Source organism: Marmota monax, unplaced genomic scaffold, assembly GCF_021218885.2.
Source record: "Marmota monax isolate L192 unplaced genomic scaffold, Marmota_monax_Labrador192_F-V1.1 WCK01_AAM20220418_F8-fsc00012, whole genome shotgun sequence".
NCBI lineage: Eukaryota > Metazoa > Chordata > Mammalia > Rodentia > Sciuridae > Marmota > Marmota monax.
This window is the reverse complement of record NW_026695227.1, coordinates 14,092,663-14,114,597: the sequence shown is the minus strand read 5'-3', so window position 1 is coordinate 14,114,597 and position 21,935 is coordinate 14,092,663. Positions and strand designations below refer to the sequence as shown.

Genomic DNA, 21,935 nt, shown 5'->3' with positions numbered 1-21,935 from the left:
GATATTAGGTGGAGAAAATACTTTAAAATGGATGGGCATTCTTGAAAAGATTTTTGTGTGCTTTATCACATAGAAAACAGTCAGTATCAATGATCAGTATTCCAAATTATTGCAATTTCAATTATTCTTTCTTTGATCATATGTAACATTAAACATTGGTTTGTTAATAGTACATACATATTTTTTCTTTAAATAGAAGGTGAATATTTTCTTTCTATAATTATTTCTTTCTATAATTATCATGCAAGTTTGAGAAAAATACTCTTAGGAAGACTGAAATACATTTAAATATTTAAGATGCTTTTTGAAAAATTGTTTACAAAGATTAATTAACATAATATTTAAAGCATAATTATCTTAATTTTCTGTTTGGCTCATCATGAACCCAGGTTGAATAGGGACTGTAAGCTTCTTGATGTAGTGCTAACTTTTGAATCCTAGGTTTTTAACAGGTCAGGGGCCTCATCCTGAGCTCTGTGTGTCTGTCAACCAAATGTGAACTTTTTGAAATTGTTTTCACACCCTAGTTCTTTTTGTTTGATCCTTTAAGTCTAGGTTAAGTGATTCAGTTAGAAAGCAGTATGGTACCTGACACACAGTAGGTGGTCAATTATGTTTGTTTAATGAAAGGATGAATGAATGTGAATTAACATGTAACTGTGCTTCTTGAGCAACTGAGAAACAACAGTCTCTTGTTTTTCAAGGTTTTTTTTCCCCCTATGTCATATTTTTTTCCCATTAAAAATCATATTTGAATAACATTTCCACCAAGAAGTTGAATAAATTCTGATTTACTGAATTAAATAAGCGGATATTATTTACCTTGTTCCAGACACAGTCTAGTTTTTTGACTCTGAAGTACTTAACTGCACTTTACTTATGGTAACTGTGATTTTGCTATGCACAATTACACTCCAAAACCAGTATAATAACTCTAAAGGAGAGAATAACTGTTGATAAGGATCCCTTAGGTTCTCCTAACATTCTCTCTAGGTGGGATATTCATAAGTTCATGTGAGACATGTTTATGGACCTTCTTTTTTCTTTCCTGGATTACTGTACTAGTTTTCAAAGTGATCTCCCTGTTTTTCTTTAATCGATATTGTTGCATATACTTAAGGTACACAATATGATGTTATGGGATACATATAGATGGTAAACAGTAGTGAAACAAATTAACATATCATCTCACATGGTTTTTCAGTGTGTGTGTGTGTGTGTGTGTGTGTGTGGCAAGAGCAGCTCCCATCAACTCATTTCGCACAAATCCCACATGAAATACAATTTTGTCACCCATAGTCCTCCTTCTTCAGATCTCTCCCTACTTTGCATCTCACTCATTCCTATCAGTCTGTTCTTAACTCAGGGGCGAGAGGGTTCTTCTTAGAAATAAGCCAGACCATGTGGAACCTTCCTCTGCTCCAAATCCTCTAGCAACTCCCAGCTCACTCAGAATAAAAACAGTCTTTACTCTGACATGGGAGATCCGACAGGATGTGGCCTTCTATTTCTTGATGTCTCTGATCTCCCTTCCAGTCACTCACCTTCTTACTCCTGGTGGTCTCATAGGTGTCTTCAGAAACACTGAACGCATTCCCACAGTAGGGCGGTGAGCTGACTGTTCCCTCTGCCTGTACTGCAGTTTGCCTAGATGTCTCCCTCGCCTCCTTGAAGTCTTTGCCATGTTTTATTTTTCCTTCTTTTCTATAGCATTTATCTCTTAGTACACTATGTAATTTGTGGATTTACTATTTATCTGCTCCCCAGTTCCCTGCTGTAAGAATGTTATTTTTTTTTTTTTGCTCTTAGAATAATTCCTGGCAAATAGTAGCAGCTCAGTATATACTTGTGAAATTTTTTTAAAAATAGTTTTTAGTTATACATGAGCACAATATCTTTATTCTGTTTATTTATTTTTATGTGGTGCTGAGGATCGAATCCAGTGCCTCACATATGTGAGGCAAACGCCCTGCCACCGAGCCACAACCCCAGCCCATAGAATTTAAATATTAAAGATATTTAAACTCATTTTCTCCAAAGTGACTACCTTAGTTGTGAATTTCTTTCAACAATGATGCTAATGAATATTATGATGATGAAAATGATGATAGCTAATCATTGAATCTTTGCTTTATACTGAGCATTTATAATAAATAAAATTAATGATGATGATGATAATGTTGTTTAACATTCATTGAATATACTAGGCATTTTGCATTATCAAATCAGTTAATTTTCAGGCCAACCTTATGAGGGTACTACTGTTATTTTCTCAATTTTGTAGTTATGCAAATGAAGTAACTTTCGAAACATCACACATTTAGTATGGAAAAGATAAACTTGTGATGCTGAAATTTTAAGAAGAAAAAATATAGTGTTAAATGTATATTACCCATCCCACTTTTTTTCTTTTTAGCACCAGGGATTAAACCCAGGGGTACTTAACCACTAAGCCACATCCGCACCCCTTTTTATTTTTTATTTTAAGACAGGGTTTTGCTAAGTTGTTTAGGGCCTCACTGAGTTGCTGAGGCTGGCTTTGAATTTGCGATCCTCCTGCCTTAGCCACCCAAAATCACTAGGATTACAGGCATGCGCCACCATGCCTGGCATCCCACTTTTGCTTATTTTGTAGGAAGCCAATATTTCTTTTCATGAACATTCCCCTATTGCTATGATCACTGTCTGAAGAATGAAGGATTAGAATTAAGGGCCATTTTACATTTAGAGATACATTCATTTCTTAGAATAAGTTACAAATTCTGCTTTAAGTGTGCTACTATTTCTGCTTTTAGGGGTTGGAAAAAATAAATTTTGTCTAGCCTAAAAGCCAGGGAGAATTTAATTCAATGTAACACTGAAGCTCTTTCCAACTATGAGATTTTCCTTGTTTTTATTTATCTTTATTTACCTTAGTTGGTTTTGCTTTCAGGTCATGTGGGTTCTTCATTATTTTCTGGTAAGGATTCTTTTACTCCATCCCAGAAAAAGAGGACTTTGTTCTCCAATTAAAATGCTGCAGAAGGGTATATCTGTCATTCCAGCCACAATTAGACTCTCACCCTTAGCATAAACAAGTCTGGGATTATTTTCTTCATATTCATTTTGTACCAATTATAGATAAGACTTTAGCATGACAACTACACTTGATCTTAGCCAAAAGGCCGAGAAGCGATAGCATGACAACTGTATTTTTTAAAACCCATCTTTATTCACATTTAGCTACTATTAATTAAATACTGGAGGCTTTGTCTCTGAAGGATTTATTTATTTATTTTTTAAAATTTTTAAGTTGTAGATGAGCACAATATCCGTATTTATTTATTTATTTATTTATTTATTTTTGTGGCGCTGTGGATCAACTCAGAGCCTCACACATGTGAGGCAAGCACTCAGTCACTGAGCTACAACCCCAGCCCCTGTCTCTGAAGGATTTATGTGAGAATGGGAGTTGTTTTGTTCTGAGTTCTTCCTTTTCTGATAGTTCTTAAACACAGTCTGGTTTCTGATCCACCCAGAAACGAGTCATCTGCTTGTAGCTTTAACGAGGTAACTTTAATACCCCTCCAAATTTCTTTCTCATGCTGTAATGATTGTGGGAATTGGTCTGTAGTTGTCAGAGGTTTTTCTGGCCAAGGAACTCCTCTTGTCAGTACTCTCCTCCTAGTAATATTTCTCTTTCATGTCTAATCGATCGGGAAGTGGTAGTTGGTTCTCATTTTCATCTCTTTTTGAAGAAGGGAACAGGGAAGAGGCAGGTCCTTACAGCCACAGACCTAATCACCGATTGCATTGTGCTTTGAAGATTTCAAAGGAAAGGAATGTTTTTGCTAACGAATGTTCTGTTCTGTTTCCTTCTGTTCTGCCTTGGAGCTCTTACTGACTGAATTATTTTTTGAGGTTTCTTTTTCCTGCCCACTTCCAGGATACATAATTAAATGCTGCTTTATGGTCTGCCCAGGAGATGGTCCAAGAATGATCTGTTGTATCATTACTGCTTGCTCCATCTTTCCTTCCTGTGATTTAGGTACACATTCTGCTTCAAGAGAGCCACTGTTTCATCATCAACTCCCTTTTGTCTTTTGCATTTTGATTTCTTTATCTTTCTGATCTATTAAAGTAACAATTCAACAATTCTTTTTGTGCACTCACTATACACCACTGTATGGGATATTATGTGGGGTGCACTTACTATATATCACTTATATACATAATATGTGCAGGGTATTATAAAATTACAAATAGAGTGTTGCAATCCCCAGGACTCTTATTAGTTATTGGAGACATGTAGCTGGAGGTCTAATATGATTAAATAACAGCTTGAAGTGTGATATTGTAAGGTGACAGCATGTCAGATATGGTGGGATCAAAGGAGACCCCATGCTTCTGGAGGATGAGTGAGTGTGGGGTTTTATTTATTTATTTTATTTATATGTTACAGCAGAATGCATTACAATTCTTATTACACATATAGAGCACAATTTTTCATATCTTTGGTTGTATACAAAGTATATTCACACCAATTCATGTCTTCATACATGTACTTTGGATAATAATGATCATCATGTTCCACCATCATTAATAACCCCTTGCTCCCTCCCTTCCCCTCCTGCCCCTCTGCCCTATCTAGAGTTTGTCTATTCCTTCCATGCTCCTGCTCCTTATCTCACTATGAATCAGGCCCCTTATATCAAAGAACACATTTGACATTTGTTTTTTGGGGATTGGCTAACTTCACTTAGCATTATCTTCTCTAACTTCATCCATTTACCTGCAAATGCCATGATTTTATTCTCTTTTATTGCTGAGTAATATTCCATTGTGTATATATGCTACATTTTTTTATCCATTCATCCATTGAAGGGCATCTAATTTGGTTCCACAGTTTAGCTATTGTGAATTGTGCTGCTATAAACTTTGATGTGGAGTGTAAGGTTTTAGTTAAGTGTAATCCAAGAGGACACCACTTTTAAAAAATCCATATCTGTAAGTTTAGGTTATATTTTAGAGACAGAGTGGGAATATGAAAACCATACAGTCTGGAAACAATTAAGGGAACTGGTATATTAAGGTTCTGTTCATGCTTAAGAACATATTTTCTCCAGTTGCTGAGTTTTATGTATTACCACTTGTTGTTGTATGTCCATTAGATCAGCCTTGTTAAATATGTTTTAAAGCATTCATCCTTACTAATTTTTGTCTGTTTGCCCTATCACTAATTGAGAAGTGTGTTGAAATCTGCCACTGCGATAGTGTATTTGTTAATTTCTCCCTGTAGTTTTATCAGTTTTGTTGTAAACATTTTGGGACTTTTATATATAAATTTAGAATTTTTGTATCTTCTTAGGAAACTGAACTATTTCTCATTATATAATGGCTTTTTAAAGTATGGAATAAGACTTTTTTCTTTTAGACTATTTTTTCTGATGTTATAACTGCTACCACACCTTTCTTTTTTTAGTATGTCCTTATATTCTAGGTATGAGTCTTGTGAATACCATGTGACTGGATTTTTTTTATCCTATTGAAAATCTGTCTTTTATGTGAGGAATTAAATTAAAAAAATTAATTTCATTATGCTTGTTTTAGGCAAAGGACTGAATATTTTCCAAAAGGAGCAATATAGATGACCAAGAAATATATAAAAAGCTGCTCAACGTTACTTATCATCAGGGAAATGAAAATTAAAACCACAATGAGATATTACCTCATACCTATTAGAATGACTATTATCAAAATTACAAGAGATAAGACATTGGCAAGGGTGAAAAGGGAACCCTTGTACACTATTGGTGGAAATGTAAATTAGTATAGCTATTATGGAAAACATTGTAGAGGATTCTAAAAAAATTCAAATGGAACTACCATATAATTCAGCAATTCCACTTTTGGGTACTGAAATGAAATGGTTATGCCTAAAGACATCTACATGCCCATGTTAACTGCAGTATTCACAGTAGTCAAGGCATAGAAACAAATTAAGTGTTCATTGATTGATGGATGGATAATGAAAATGTTTTACACATGCATGTGTGAGCGCGCGTGCACACACACACACACACAAACTGGAATGTTAATCAGCATTTAAAAAGAAAGGAAATCCTGTCCTTTTTGACAACAGTGATGAATCTAGAGGACATTATGCTGAATGAAATAGGCCAGGCATAGAAAGGCAAATACCGTGAAATTTCACTTATACATGGAATCTACAAAAGTTGTTCTTTTTTTAAAAAAAAAAATTTTGTTGTTGTAGATGGACATCAGGACTTTTTTTTAAAATTTGCTTATTTTTTTATATGGTGTTAAGATTGAACCCCGTGCTTCACATGTGCTAGGCAAGCGCTCTGCCACTGAGCTACAGCCCATTAAGCAGAGAATAGTAGTTGCCAGGGACTGGAAGGCATTGGAGAGCAAATGGGGAGATAGTGATCAAAAGATACAGAATTTCAGTTGGATAGGATAGGGCCCCAAGCTACAGTGTGGTGACTATATACATTAATAATAACGTATCATGTACTTGAAATTGCTGAGCTAGTGGATTTTTAGTGTCTCACCACAAAAATGGAGTATAAAGTAATAGATGAATTAGCTTGATTTAATCATTCCACAATGTATACAAATGTCAAAATGTCATGTGTACATTGTAAACATATGTATGATTTTTATTAGTTGATTATGCCTTAATAAAGTTGGATTGGGAAACATTTTTACGCTGTATTAAGTTAATTGATATTTGAAGTCATCTTGTACAATTTGGAACCAGAGGCTGTTTAACTCTGTTCATTCCCTTTCTACTCATATGCTGCTGTTGGTATTTCAGTGCTGTTCTTTTTAACCCTTTATGTGAGTAGTTCTTGTCATTCTTTTATGCTATGTTTAGGTTAATTCACATGTTTACCAGCTTTTTCTCACCTTTTCTATCTCCTGGTGTTTTGCAGATTCTGAGACATTTGCTGTCCATTTAATTGCCATGGGTTTCCCTTGGGCTGCTTTAAACACCTTCTCTACATTTGTTGCTTTGTATTTTTTTCAATATGTGCAGTTTTTTTTTTTTAAATATATCTATTTTGCCAGGCATGTTGGCTGACAACTGTAATCCCAGGGACTTAGGAGGTTGAGACAGGAGGATTGCAAGTTTCAGGCCAGCCTCACAATTTAGCCCTAAGTAACTCAGCAAGATCCTGTTTTGAAATAGAAAAAATAAAAAGGGCTGGGGATGTAAGTCAGTGATAAAGCACCCCTAGGTTAAATTCCCAGTTATGCCCCCAAAAAAGTCTGTTTCTTGGAATATATTGTATTTTCTATTTCTGTGGATTCACATTTTTCATTACCTATGGAAATTCTCAGCCATTATCTCTTCCTATATTGCCTCTTCCATCCCATGTTCCCTCCTTCTGAGATGTTAATGACATGTGAATAACTTTCTCATCCTACCCTTTATAGCTTTTAACCTATCTTTTCTATTTCCTCTATTCATTTTTTTTTGTAGTTGTAGATGGACAGACGCCTTTTTTAAAAAATTTATTTTCATGTTTTGCTAAGGATCAAACCCAGTGCCTCACATATGCTTGGCAGACACTCTTCCACTGAGCTAGAGCCCCAGCCCCTCCTCTATTCTTGTTATCTGTTTCATTCTGAGTAATTTCTTATGATCTATCTTCCAGCTTAGTAAGTAGCCGTATCTAATTTACTATCTTGAACCCATCTATTTATTCCATAATAATTTTCTTTATATCTCTAGAAATTCTTTATCAAATTTATCTGGCCATTTTATGATCCTTCTCTTTGATCTTTAAAAAAAATCTTTCATTTCTTTAAGGATTTCACGATAGCTATTTTATAGTTTTCATTGATGATTACAATATTTGTTGTTTTTGCTGATTCATGACTAGCTTATTTCCTTTTTTTTTTAGTAAGTTTTAAATATTTAAGTTCATATTCATTTGAATTTAATCTACAGTATGATCACTATAAACTGTAGACAAAATGGAAACAAAACAAAAAGACCCAAAATCTGTGCTTAGGCACTGGAGGACCCCAAAGCAGGCAGAACCCTGAAATGAGGGAGGTGTTTCTCCTGGGAGGAGGAGAGTGGCACAGTGAATTTCTGAATTTTATGGCCTTTTCTCCTGTAAATTGCTGCAAAAACTCAGATAGTAATGACAGTCTAGTAGTAGTAAACATCTACACCTGAACTTTGCCTAGTGAGTCATTTTATCAGCACCAGTGATTTTTCTAGCTCTTTGTAAATAATTGAGAAGTGAGTTAAGGTCAGCTCAGCCATAACTAAATAATTGATCTCAACCGTCTACGGATGCCCATTCATATTCTGAGGTACTTTGCAAATGCTTTGGCTTTCAAGGGAACTGTAATAAACAGGCTAGGACAAAATACTTAACCAACTGGCTTGCAACAGTACTGGGTTCAAAGAGATTGAGGAGGAGAGGAGGCAGGGGATAGACAGAAGGTCAAGAAAAGGAAGTTATTAGATGGAGAAGGAAAAACCTAGAAAAAAAAGTCATGATTTTTTTTCTTTAGCAGGATCAGGACTTTTTTTCTTTTTTGGTATGGGGGATTGAACCCAGGGGACTTTACCACTAAGTTACACCCCTCGTTCTTTTTAATCTTTATTTGAGAAAGGGCTTTGCTAATTTCTGAGGCTGGCCTTGAACTTGTGATTCTCCTGCCTGCTGCGTGGCTGGGGTTACAGGTACGTGCTACCATGCCAGGCTTGGATTAGGACTTTAAGCTTTCAAAACTTAGGGGCAAATCTTTTCTGAAATCATGTTTGAAATATATGTTTCTTTGAAAGGCTATAGGCAATTTAGATTTTTCTGGTGAGTTTCATATTTTGAATATAATTGCTGCAAAAAATTGCTTCAAAGAGTGACTACTTCTTGCAATAATTTGTAGAAAATATTAATACACAAGCATCATCTTTGTAGTCCATATGGTACTCATCTCAAAGGAGAAGATAATGATAAATTTTATTGGTTTAAATTTAAAAATCACACCTTTTGAATGGCAAACAAGTATGAATCTAACTCTCGTAACTATGGGTAGGTAAAATCAGAGAACAGCCATGAGTGAATTTGGTGTATTGCATCTGTTTTACATTTACAATTTAGAACACTTTTTAGCAAAAAATTTTGCAATGAAATTACTTTCCTTTTGGCATGTTTTAAATTATTTGTGGCTTTGCAAAGGGGTATATCCACAAGACCTGTAAAGTGTGAAATTGGACATTTGTAATATGGCTTGTCATGTTATTCTGAATTATGAGAAAATTGTCATATAAACACGAATCTGCAGCCTGGAAATGATTCCTATTGGGGCAACTTGAGATTTTCTAGTAAGAAATGTGTCCAAATTACTAAGTATTTTTTAAAAACAATGAATTAAAAAACTATGGTGAATGAGTGGAATGTAATTACTTGTTAGTATTTTGCTTATAATGAGAAAATAAATGTATAAACTTAAAAATGTGCTAGGGAGTTGAACTTTCAAACTATAGAAAGAGTGCAATGATAAATGTCAACGTTTGCTATTGAAGGATTATGTCACAAGCCCGCTCTTACCACAAAAAAAGGGACCAGAGAAACAAAAAACCATAGAAATATAACAGCTGGCTCAAACAAACAAACAAACAAACAAAAAAAAAAAAAACAGAGACACAGAGAGATTGAGTAACTAACATCAACACAACTGGTTAATGCAGACCAAGGACATAAACCACATCTCTTTCCTTCTATTCTAGTGTTACTTCTAAATCAGGTGAAGAAGGGATTCAAACTGTTTGCCAGAATGGTGGGGAGATGGTAGGGAGGAAGGACAGATTAGGGAAGAAGCCAGGAGATTACAGTCAAGGGAAATATTCATGTAGTCAAGCAGTACAAATCAGATAGGTGGGAGACAGTGTTATTTGGGGTAAAGTTCTGAAAACACTCTCACAAGCAGTTGTATCTTGCTTAGAACTAGCCATCCTTTTAACCCCCTTTCTTACTAAAAGCTTTTAATAACATCTGCTGTGGATATCTGGTCTACTCTGTCCTTCATTTTATTTAAATGCACTTCAGAGTCATTTTATTAGAAATAAACTATGTCACTTAGTATTAAATGGGTCAGGGCTGGGATTGTAGCTCAGTGGTAGTAGAGTGCTCGCCTCACATGTGGGGCACTGGATTCAATCCTCAGCACCACATAAAAATAAAATAAAGGTATTATGTCCATTTACAACTAAAAAAACATTAAATATTAAAGGGTCAGATATATCTGACAAACAGACATCAGGAAAATATCACACTTATTTCACAATATAGTCAATGCAGAGATACCATTTATGGCTTCATAAGGAAAAAAGTACAACTAGCATATTTTACCTAGCATGTGGCATTTTCTTTGTAATTGTTGGAATAATAAGGGACTGGAGTCTAAGGAATAATTTGCTTACTCTGAGAAATTTACTTAAAAATCTGATAGTTATGCACTTTTTATAATTTTTTTATTATTTGTGCATGTTCCTAGAATATATGTTGTTTAGTCTTAAAACCTATTTAAACTTTCTTTATAAATGGAATTATGTAACATTTATTATTTTGGGACTTGCTTTTCTTAAGCTCAACTTCATGTTTTTGAGCTTTTTAAAGAGTTGTTGCGACCTGCTGCAATTCATTCATTTTCAAATAGTTTTCTACTATATGAAGTTATTCATTTAGTTGTAGTTTATTCATGCTGCCATTTGATGGGCATTTGGGTTTTTTCAGTTTCTTCTATCATAAACAGTGTTATCTTGTACACTTCAGTACATGTTTTCAGATGCACATCTGTAAGATTTCTCTAGGGCATATATAAACTGGGAATGGAAAGGCTGAATGGGAAGACATGCTCATGTTCAATTTTAAATACCACATTTAAAAAATGTGTTTCTTGGCGTAGGGTTGTAGCTCAGTGGTTGAGCACTTGCCTCCAACGCATGAGTCACTGGGTTCAATCCTCAGCATCATATAAACAAATAAATAAATAAAATGAAGATATTGTGTCCATCTACAACTGAAAAAATATTTTAAAAAACGTGTTTGTTCTAATTTTTACTCCTTCCAGTAGTGAATGAAAGTATACATTGATTCAAAAACTTGCTAACATTTGACATTAACTTTATCTTTTGCCAATTTGTTGCATATGAATGCTATCTTGATTTGCATTTTCCTGATTAGTAATTAGGATGAACATTTTATCAGATGCTTAAGGACTATTAATGCTTCCTCAAAACAAACAAAAAAAATTGTTCATGATTTTTTTGTATTTTTCTTTTTCTTTTTAAAAATTGATTCTTAGACATTATTTTAAATTCCTCTTAGGAAGCCTTTGTAGCAAATATCCTCTCTTACTTTGTAACTTGTGTGTTAAAGGATACTGTTAGTGTTTATGGCTTCTTTGTATGAACTAAAAAGAGTTGCCTATGTAGGCTGCACAGTGTTCTCTTGTGCAAACATACCACTCCATCTGCACAGTCACAGCTTCTGCTGCTGTGTATGGCTTCTACAGTGGAGCACAGACCAAGATTCAGAATTTAGTTAGTAAGCTGCCACCTTTGTTTAATGTACAAATGCACAAGTGTGGTGGTAGCCTTGTGACTTTTCTGTCTCTTGGTATACTGTCTTGGTGGATAGAACTTCTTAGTTTTTTTTTTTTTTTTTTTTTGTACTGGAGGTTGAACCCAGGGGCACTTCATCACTGAACCATCCCTATCCATTTTAAAAAATTTTACTTAGAGACAGAGTCTTGCTTAGTTGCTTAGGGCTTCACTAAATTGCTGAGGCTAGTTTTGAAATTTTAATCCTCCTGCCTCAGTGTCTTGAGCCACTGGGATTACAGACGGGCACCAATGTGCCTGGCTAGAAGTTTTTAGTTTTAATGTAGACAAATATATCAGTTGTTTCTTAGTTTTGGTCTGGCTTAGTTAATTTTTCCCTTCTTATGACAATTATCACCCATCTGTTTTTCTGAATAGATTAGTTTTATTTTTAAATTTTGTTTTAATTGTCGATGAACCTTTATTTTATTTATTTATATATGGTGCTGGGAATTGAACTTGGTGCCTCACACATGCTAGGCAAGTGCTCTACCACTGAGCTACAACCCCAACCCTATTCTTCTAAATAGTTTTTACTATCATATTAAAGGCTTTAGCCCACTTGGAATTGGCTTTTTATGTGTACTGTGAAGAAAGGATTATGTATTTTTTTAAAAAAATGAATAATAAATTGTCCTAACATCATTTAACAGTCATCTTCATTACCTTAATGCATGTGTGTGTGTGTATGAGAGAGAGAGAGAGAGAGAGAGAGAGAGAGAGAGAGAGAGAGAATGAGAATTGTGCTAAGGTACCCAGGCTGGCCTTAAACTTGTGATTATTCTGCCTTAGCCTCCCAAGGAGCTGGGATGCACCACAATGTCCAGCCCTACCTGGATGTGTTTTGCTGTTGGGTGTCTTTACATGATAGAAATTAGTAAGGCTTTATGCAAATTAATGAATGGTATACTTAAGTATAACTACTGCTTTCTAATTTTATAGATACTGTAAAAATGGAATTATAGGATTGTGAAATTTTTAAAGTTGGAATTGGTATCAGTGGAAGTCAATCAGCACTTCAGTAAAAAATTTTGAGTGTCTACTACATCTCCCTTATTTTACCATGCATGTACAATGTACAAGAGAATTCAAATTTGACCTAATAGAATGGAAGAAAGGAGAAATGTCTTTGGTCTTATGGATTTGAGTACAGATCTTTTCTTGAGTTATCATCTTGGCCATATCATTTGATCTGTCTAATCTGGAGGAAGAAAATGCCTTGCAAGTCTGGAATTTAGTGTAATGCATATAAATATATAGAGCGGCACTTGACATGTAATCAGTGAGTGATAGACTGATAGTTGGTCTCTGAGATAATGATAATTTTAATTAGAATTTTTTGCCTACTTTGGTTGAAAGCCCTGGAAACCATTCATCATGTTTTGAATTATGATCTCTTCCTGGGCTATCAGTGTGGTCTCATACACCCTGTAGCTCCCCATCAGCCATGAAATCATGAGGTTCAACAACCCATACTGCACAGTGTACTGTACTGCTAAGCTGTGTTGCTCAGTAGGTTAGCTGTTTTCATCACATTTTGACTTTTGATATATTCAAATTATGATGTGTTTATCTGGCCATAACCTCACCACAAGTTAAGAAGCATCTATAATTATTATTTGATTGAGAGGATAAGACTAAAGTATCTGACATACTTTCAGACTATCTTGTAAATTAGAAAATACTCTTAAAGTTGCTGTAGGAATTCAGGGTAGAACTTCCCATCTGGGAAATGAACAAGTGGAACTTGAAGATGTTTAAAGGATAAATTTCAGTTCTGAAGCTTGAAGGTAGGATTGAGGTTGGATTGCAATTAAGTTTTTTAATATGGACAGCAGTAGAATATCCTAAACCACAAAACCAAGAAAATAAAAAAATGCATTTTCTCTTGACTGTTGATATTTGTAAAAATAATTAATGGAACACTTTATTTTAAACAGAGTGTTGGGCTGGGGTTGTGGCTCAGCAGTAGAGCACTTGCCTTGCACGTGCAAGACCCTGGGTTTGATCCTCAGCACCACATACAAAAATAAACAAGTGAAATAAAGGTGTTGTGTCCAACTACAACTAATATATATATATATATATATATTTATTTATTTATTTTTTAAAAACCAAAGTGTTAGGTGTAGTCAACTTGAATTTCATGCATAAACAAAAATTTCATACAGATGCTATGCATCTTACAGTAGTTTAAACTTTTTTCTTCTGTCCAGTTGAAATTTGATTTACATTTTTATTCATACTTATGTATAACATCATTTGAAAAAGCTAATAAATTCTCATAATACTTTGGAAGCTCCAAATGTTGATGTTTTTCCTTCCTGTAAACTGAAGTGAATGAATAATTCAATCAGTTATGATTTATGAAGAGAAGATAGATATAAGGAAAACACATTTATGTTAGGGGAGTTTCAGTGACAGGTTTAGGTTTTATGCTATCATTGTAATTACCTGTATGGCTAATTTGCTAATGCATAGTCATGTGAAAACTAAATGCAGCCCATTAAAACTGAATTGATATAATGGGTTGAAAGGGGTTATATGAGAAATCATCATTTAGAACAGATTATCTTGACCCTTTTCAAGATATGACATTTTGGGTAATTTTCTGAGACACATTATAGATGGGAAATATTTCTGATCTTTACCTTTATCTACTATTAGGCTATCTCCATATTATTTGGAGATGGGCATATAATTGTAAGCAAAAATGGTCTCTCTTGGAGCTTATAACTTATAGTGTTATATGTATGAATTTTGATGGAATATGATACATTCTATTGTTATAGGATAGTCTATTATGGGAGTCCAGAACAGATAACTCTAAACCAGTTAAGTAAGGTCAGAAAAAATAGATTCTCAGTCCCCTTTCCTAGAAATTTTGATTTGATGGATCTGGACAAAGAACAAAAATTGTTATCATTATTATTAAATTCCTCAAGTGTTTCATCCAGTTGGCCAAATTTGGGAAACACTTCTTATGAGTGATTAAAATGGATAATAATCTTGCCAGGTACTGTAAGTGAATTAGGTAGGGATGGAATAGATATTGATGTTTTTCAAATGACTTCTACTCATAGGCCAAAGGTTGATTTTTACATTTATCCTTTTTTGCTTGTCGTAATTATTTTCCTTAGATTATAAAATTTAACTGCCTCATAGGTGGGTGAGAGAACCTGGCATATCAGTAGTTACATGAAAATGACCCGGAATTATTGTGTGGCTGTAAATCTAATGAAAGTCAGATGTAGGCCTTGACTGCTCACAGAAGCTACTTTAAACTTAGAATGCCTCACTATAGCCAGGCTTGGTGGCACAGACTTGTAATCCCAGTGGCTCTGGAGGCAGAGAGGAGAATTTTGAGTTCAAGTTGGGCCTCAGAAATTTAGTGAGGCCCTAAGCAACTCAGCAAGTTACTGACTCTAAATAAAATATATAAAAAAAGGGCTGAGGATGTGGCTTGGAAGTTAAGTGCCCCTGGGTTCAACCCCTGGTACAAAAAAAAAAAAAAAATTAAAATAAAAAAAAAAAATAAAAAATCTCTCTAAGCTTAGTGTAGGGGTGAAAGGTGAAAGGAAGAATAGTCTTCTGTACCCTGTACTTCTTCAGGGAGGGGAGCATCTGGCCTCATGTGGATAGTATCTTTAAGGAGGATGTTAAACAGTTGGTATAGATGGAAGGAAGTTGAGCTCCTCGGTTGATATCAATATAAGGAAGAAATAGGCTTGTTCATCTCAGAAAAACTTATACTATGTAGTTCCAGAAGAACTAGAAGTTAAATGGGTAGCAAATGATCAATTATTCACTGACTTGTTTATTCATTTAACAAATACTTATTTAGTACCTACTGTAACTCAGTCTAGTAGATGCCAAGGACATAATAGTAAACAAGAACAAAAGTTATAAAAAATGTGACAAGTACTGTGATGGGAAAGATAGAGTGCTATTTATAAGATTAGTAGTGCAAAAGGATGGTATGTAAATACTGGTCCTGGAGATATTCAGGAAGAGGTGGTTGGCGATATTGTAGAAATTATTCAAACAACTGTAAGTGAAATCCTCTTTGGCTTTTAATATCAACAATTGTACAAGTCTTATAACAGACATAAGACTTGTACAATTGTAATATATATATTACTCTCCTTGCTTCTTCCGACCCCCACCCCTTTCCGTTCTTTCCAAACTCATTTCCAAGTCACCAAATCCGACGAATGAAATGATTACCTTTGTGATTCTCATACAAGTTTGTGTATAAGGAATGGCAAATTCTTAGAATTAGAGTCACTCTTCATTATTATGGTTTTATCTAGGCTATCAGTAATTGAGGATAGACACAAATGTTTACATAAGTGCACTGTGATCTGATTTATAGCTTTAGTTCCCATTTCTCTTGAAGTCTAGTCCATTCATGTGGGGATCTCTGTGGCATTTGGTGGGAGCCTGTATTTCTGTAGGAATGGCAGGCATGAAGGATGAGTGGAGTGTTAATGTCTTTTATGTAATTTTTATGTGCTCTAAATAAGACTATGATTCTTTTATCATTGTGTTTTGAATTCTTAACGCATCTTGGCTAATTAGAAAAGCTGACCTTTCCTTCACAGCGTTTTTATTTAAATTATGTGGTGATATTCTTAGAACTGTTTGAAGTCTTTCAGATTCAATATTACAAACTGCACTTGGACATCACGGAGGTTTGGATTTGTTTTCTCTTGATCCAATGTGATTTCCTGTTTCTAAGAAAACAGTTTCTAAAGACTCTTAAAAGGAATTTCTTGCATGCCTGGCAGCTCATGTAAAACCACATTTTAGTGAACTAGCATAAATGAAGTATATATGGGAAAAGAAATCAAAGAAAGAACAGTACTACTTGACCAAATTAGTGTTTTACTTTGTGGAAATTGAATCCCATAGAAAAATCTGGTGATTTAGGAAGTGTCTGCAACTATGAACCAAAAGTTTCATTTTTATTTGGTTAATCATCCTATTTCAAGGGGTTTATTCTGTGCTGGAGTTGTTGCATGATAGCAAGTCAAATACTTAAAAAAAAAAGTTAAAAGGAAAAAGAAAAAAGTGTCCTTCAAATAAATTCACATGTGTGTAACTAATTCACATGTATTCTCACAATTTTCTGGAAAAAAACCTAAGTAATCCCACTAGTTAGTCCATGGGAGATGAGCTAATGAGTCTTTGGTAGTTAGATCTTTCTCTGTGAACAGGAGACTCACATCTCACAATTCAGAGATATGACTTCTCCCTCTTGGAATCAAACTAAAAAGTGGCTTTTTGTAAATATTTTAACAGGGATTAAACATGCTGCTTTTATGACTACTAAAGGCAGTTTATTCATTTGACTATTATTTGTTAATCACCTGATACATGCAAGTCATTATTCTAGAAACAGAATATAGTGCAGAATAAGACAGAATGTTCTTGATTTTATTTACCAACTAAACACTTATTTAAAGGCTTACTGTTCTCCAGAAAGTATTCTAGATATTTTAAAAATCTCAAGTTGTTTAATCATCCTAACAGTGGTTTGAGATAAGAACTTTTATCCATGTTTTACAGGTGTAAAGAATGAGTCCTAGGGCTGGGGCAGTAACTCAGCGGCAGAGCACTTGTCTACTTGTCTAGCATGCATAAGGCACTGGGTTTGATCCTCAGCACCACATAAAAATAAAATAAAGGCATTCTGTCCATCTATAACTAAAAAAAAAAAAAGAGTCCCAAAGTCCTAGATAGGAAGTGGGTGAGCCAGAGTTTGAATGCAGGATGAGTACTCATAGCCACCTGCTCCATGGTCATTACAGAAGCCTGGGTGGGATTCCTTGTTAATATACACACAGAGGAAAGAGAGGAAAATAAAAGCTATGGGTGGTCTGACCACTCTTGATATTTTGCTATCTGTGTTCCTTTTGTTATATGTATATGTATTTGTGTGTGTGTGTGTGTGTGTTCGCACGCATCCATGTATTTAAACATGTGATATCATATTTGTTGGTTATCACTTATTTTTACACTGTAGTATATGCATTTTGGAGCCCAGTGCATTTTATTTAATAGAATTTTAAGTAGCTCTGTAGTATTCCATTTCTCTAACTAGTTTCCTACTAGTTAATAATATGTTCTATTTTTCAATTTCATAAACCTTGTTGTAATGAATTCCTAAAAACAAATCTTTTTACAAATCCATGGTTATTAAAAAGTTTCTTAGTGAAGCTGTTAACACTGTGTAAATATTTATGCAGTGTCCTTGTGCAGCCTGTGGACTATGCATATGACAACATTAACCATATAAACATGCTTTCCCTTGTAGGTTAGTGGATGACAGATGTGTGGTGCACCCAGAGGCAGGGGACCTTGCCAACCCTCCCAAGAAGTTCAGAGGTAAGAATTAGAAAAAATATGTTTTATTATATGACCTAAGAGAGCAGATTGTTTTTGTGTCAAAAAAAGTAATGTTAAAACTTTATTCAGTGTGGAACTTTCAAATACCACTGCAAGTTCTTTCAAAAATGTACCCATTGTTGTTCTTTGATACATTGGAGGATTTATAATGAAAGAATAATTTCAATTTTTGTTTTCCTGGACAATAATCTTCTGTTGAAAGGAAATCATGGTAATTAACTGTGAAAGATGACTTTTCAAGCCAGTAAATGCAGCCAAATAAATTTATTTATATATTTATGTGGCAGTTATTATAAATGTTATAGTGCTTCATTGTTAGCTGGTTAATTTATCTTTGTAAAGTCTTCAGGAAAGTGACAGTGATGCTTTAGCTTGGCTTTAAATACACTCTGGATGGAGTATCATAACTAACAATTGTCTTAGAAATCCTTTCTAAGCAATCTTAGAAATAGCTTGATAATCTCCTAAAACTGATAAATGGGTTTAGTAGGAATTGATTATAACTCAGATTTATAAAAGAACCAATGGAATCTGTAAAGAATTCTAGAAAACTAAAATCAGTAATTAAAAGCTTGTCAAACATATTTCATAATTTGTGTATGCTTACAATAATAAAAATAAATTTAAAGCAAAATTTATTATGAACGCTCTGCATGCATTCATTCTTACAATGATAGAAATCAGCTTTAATAAATAATTTTTTAAAACCCCAAAACCCTGCAGAATGGAAAGAATTCCTTAGAGTGACATACTGAAGTCAAGATGTGCTGATCAATGCACTGGGGAGGGGAGATAGTTAACATTTAGTGAATAGTCACTATGTTTTACCCTCTGTGGTAGGTGCTTTATATACAATATCTTTTTATGAGAATATTTTTCTTTCCCTCAACTTAGAATCTTGTAGAGAGAGTGTCCTTTTAGTTAAAAAATTTGGATAAAATCTAAATTTTTCCCCAAGTGGAGAAAACATAAAATAGGCTTTGAAAGGTAAAATACTCACTGGAAACATTCCTAAAACTTCTCAGTAGGAACATTCTGCTAACCCTGGGTCAATGAGACCTTGCAATAGAAGTCTCCACTGAGGAGGAACTCACAGTAAAATCACTACAGATAGGCTACCAGCACTGAGGAACAGCCTGCCAGAGACTCAGCAGCAAGTGTGTATAAAATAAAAGAGGACGCAGAAACCCTCATAGATGAACAGAGAGCATGAATGGAGGTGAGGTAGATTTTAAAAAGCATGAACTAGCATGTTATGTAAAGCCGAAGAGGGAATTAGTGCTCTGGAGAAAGAGATCTGAGGAAATCACCCAGTATGTAACAGAGAGAGATATGAAGAAGGATATGAAAGAGTGATGGTAAGTTAGGAGAATAGATCGAGAAGGTCCAGCAGCATCCAGCTGAATTCTAGAAGAGATTAGAGGGAATGGGAGAGACACAACCTATGAATGGACATGGGTGAGAACTTGGATCAACTGGAGAAAAAAGTATTCCCCCAATAGAAAGGGCACATCATATTCAAAGTAGTAATGATAAATACAACCAAATCCACAGGTAGGCATTCCCTTGTGAACTGTAGAGCATTAAAGACAAAGAGAAAAGTTTTAAAAGTAAACTGGGACAACACTTTATTTGTATTAAGAAAAAGCATGAGGTTTAGGTTTTGACTGTGTCATTCAATGGCTATGTCCTCTTAAATAGGTCACCTAACTGTTTTGAGCCTCAGAGGACATCTGTCCTCTGGGATGGATAATGGGAACAGTGCCTATCACATAAAGTTTTGTGAGCCTTGAAATCTTTCCAGAGCAAGTAAATGTAAAAACATTTTAGGTCATTATATGATACTTAACTAACAATAGAAATGCATAATGTATTTTCATTAAAAATATTTGGTTCTACCCTTAAATTATAATCTCTTCCAGGGGAGAGTTTTATTTTATTTTATTAATTTTGTGTTTCCAAGACATGGAGCTTTACCCTTCCCCCCCAAAAGTGGCCATTAGATACTTTTGGATGAGACATCCAACCTTTCCCTGATCATGTGATAAAACTTGGTTCCCAGGGATGCCTCAGATTTCACTGCTGTGAGCCTGGGCAGCCTTATTCCTTTGAGGGTCAGCAATAATTACTCTTTCAAAGATAAACCTTAGGATTTCAGGCTGCTGTTTCTCTTTTTCTCTTTCTCATTAAAGTAAATTGTTTTAAAGTGCAAAGATTATTTTAGAGTATGTGAAGGAACCCTGAGCTCCATAACAGCTCCATACTCAAGAGGTAAATATATTCAGATATTTGGTCTCACATTATTCAGTAGGCACTGGTTCAAAGTACGAATCATTCTTTCAGGCGCTCCATCCCTTGGCCCAAACCCTGGCTTTTCCTGTAATCTAATGCTTTAGGTCATTACCCTTGCTGATTTGCTCTCATTTTCTATTTCTAAAAGTTTAAGACTAAACCATTTAGCTTACTCCATTTATCAGTGGAAAAGGAAGGTCCTTTCCTATTGGGGATCCAGGGCTCCCTTTTATCTTAAAGCTCAACTCTCCTCCCCATCCCTGCAGAGCCCCAGGGGAGAAGGGGTGGTCTCTGACCTGGTCTTCGGCCTGGAGCCAATACTATTGTCCAGACTGCCTCATCCTCTCCTGTGGCCAGTCCTTTACAGCTCTTGGGTTACACCATTTTATGCCTGAAGTTCCTCTTGCCTCAGCCAGATGCATGACATTCTTAAATTAATTTAAAAAGATTTTTGTGTTTTTCAGTACTCATGCTATGACTTGTTCAAGTGAGTTGCAACATTTTAGAGTGCTGAAGCAATGAAAAGTAGATCTAGTACAACTCCTCCAATTTTTTGAGTGAGGTCCCAAAGTTCCAAATAAGTTACAGTGATTCTCCCACATACACACAAAAATTATGTGGTAGAGTCTTCTTTTGGGACTGTGCTTCACTTATGAACAGAGGAAACGAAGTTCTAACAAATATGCAATTTCCAAAGGGTTATTTACTACCTGATGGACAGCTGTTTTTCCAGCAAAAACCGTGCAATGAAAATAATATAAACAGAAGCACAGTGGCATTAAGCTAATACAGTTCCTTTAATGTTCATATATTTCCTATTTTTAAAAAAATATTTATTCTTAAGTTTTAGGTGGACACAATATCTTTATTTTACATTTATGTGGTGCTGAGGATCGAACCCAGTGCCCCATGCATGCTAGGCGAGCACTCTTCCACTGAGCCACAACCCCAGCCCAGGATATTCCCTATTTTTAAATGATAAACTTGAAACTTTGGAATCAACTTGGAAGTACATTAGAGTTGTAAAGGCAGTGCAGGAAATTCCCCTCCACTCTGCTTCCTCCAACATTTGCATCTCATATTACTATGGTACATCTATCAAAATTAAGAAATTACCATTTGTACATTGCTAGGACTAATTCCTGACCTCATTTGCATTTCAGCACTTTTTCCACATTTCCAGTTTTTCCTGGGTCCCAGTCTGCATTTGGGTATTAGTCTGTTCTGGTCTGTGACACTTTCTGTTTTTCTTGGTTTTGTTTTTGTTTTTCACGACCTTGATACTTCTGAAGAGTCCTGGCCAGGTACTTCTTAGTCTGTCCCTTGGATTGGGTCTGTCTGGTGTTGTTGTTTGGGATTAGAGAGGGTTAAAATTTTGAGGAGGATACCAGGTTAAGTGCCCTGTCTGCATTGTATCAGGAGGTGCATAATAGCAACATGATTTACTGCTGGTCTTATTTTTTGATATATACTTAATCCTTCTCCTCATCCTAAATAATGGCAGCTACTTTAGTTTTTTTTATGTTCTTTTGGCTTTTTTTCCCCCTAGATCCTTCTTATACTTCTCTATTCTCCAAAAACACCTTTTTCAAGAATGGAT

General features: G+C 35.0%; 1 protein-coding gene across 3 annotated transcripts in view; it reads left to right on the top strand.

The window, feature by feature from the left end:
- Itpr2 (inositol 1,4,5-trisphosphate receptor type 2) overlaps positions 1-21,935 on the top strand; it is a 518,501-nt gene that overhangs the window by 23,284 nt on the left and 473,282 nt on the right. For all 3 annotated transcript variants that reach the window (XM_058576367.1, XM_058576366.1, XM_046435433.2), the window contains exon 2: positions 17,952-18,022. In XM_058576367.1, coding sequence (XP_058432350.1) covers positions 17,960-18,022 — 63 coding nt within the window. In that variant the 5' untranslated portion in view covers positions 17,952-17,959. The remainder of the gene's footprint in view (positions 1-17,951; positions 18,023-21,935) is intronic.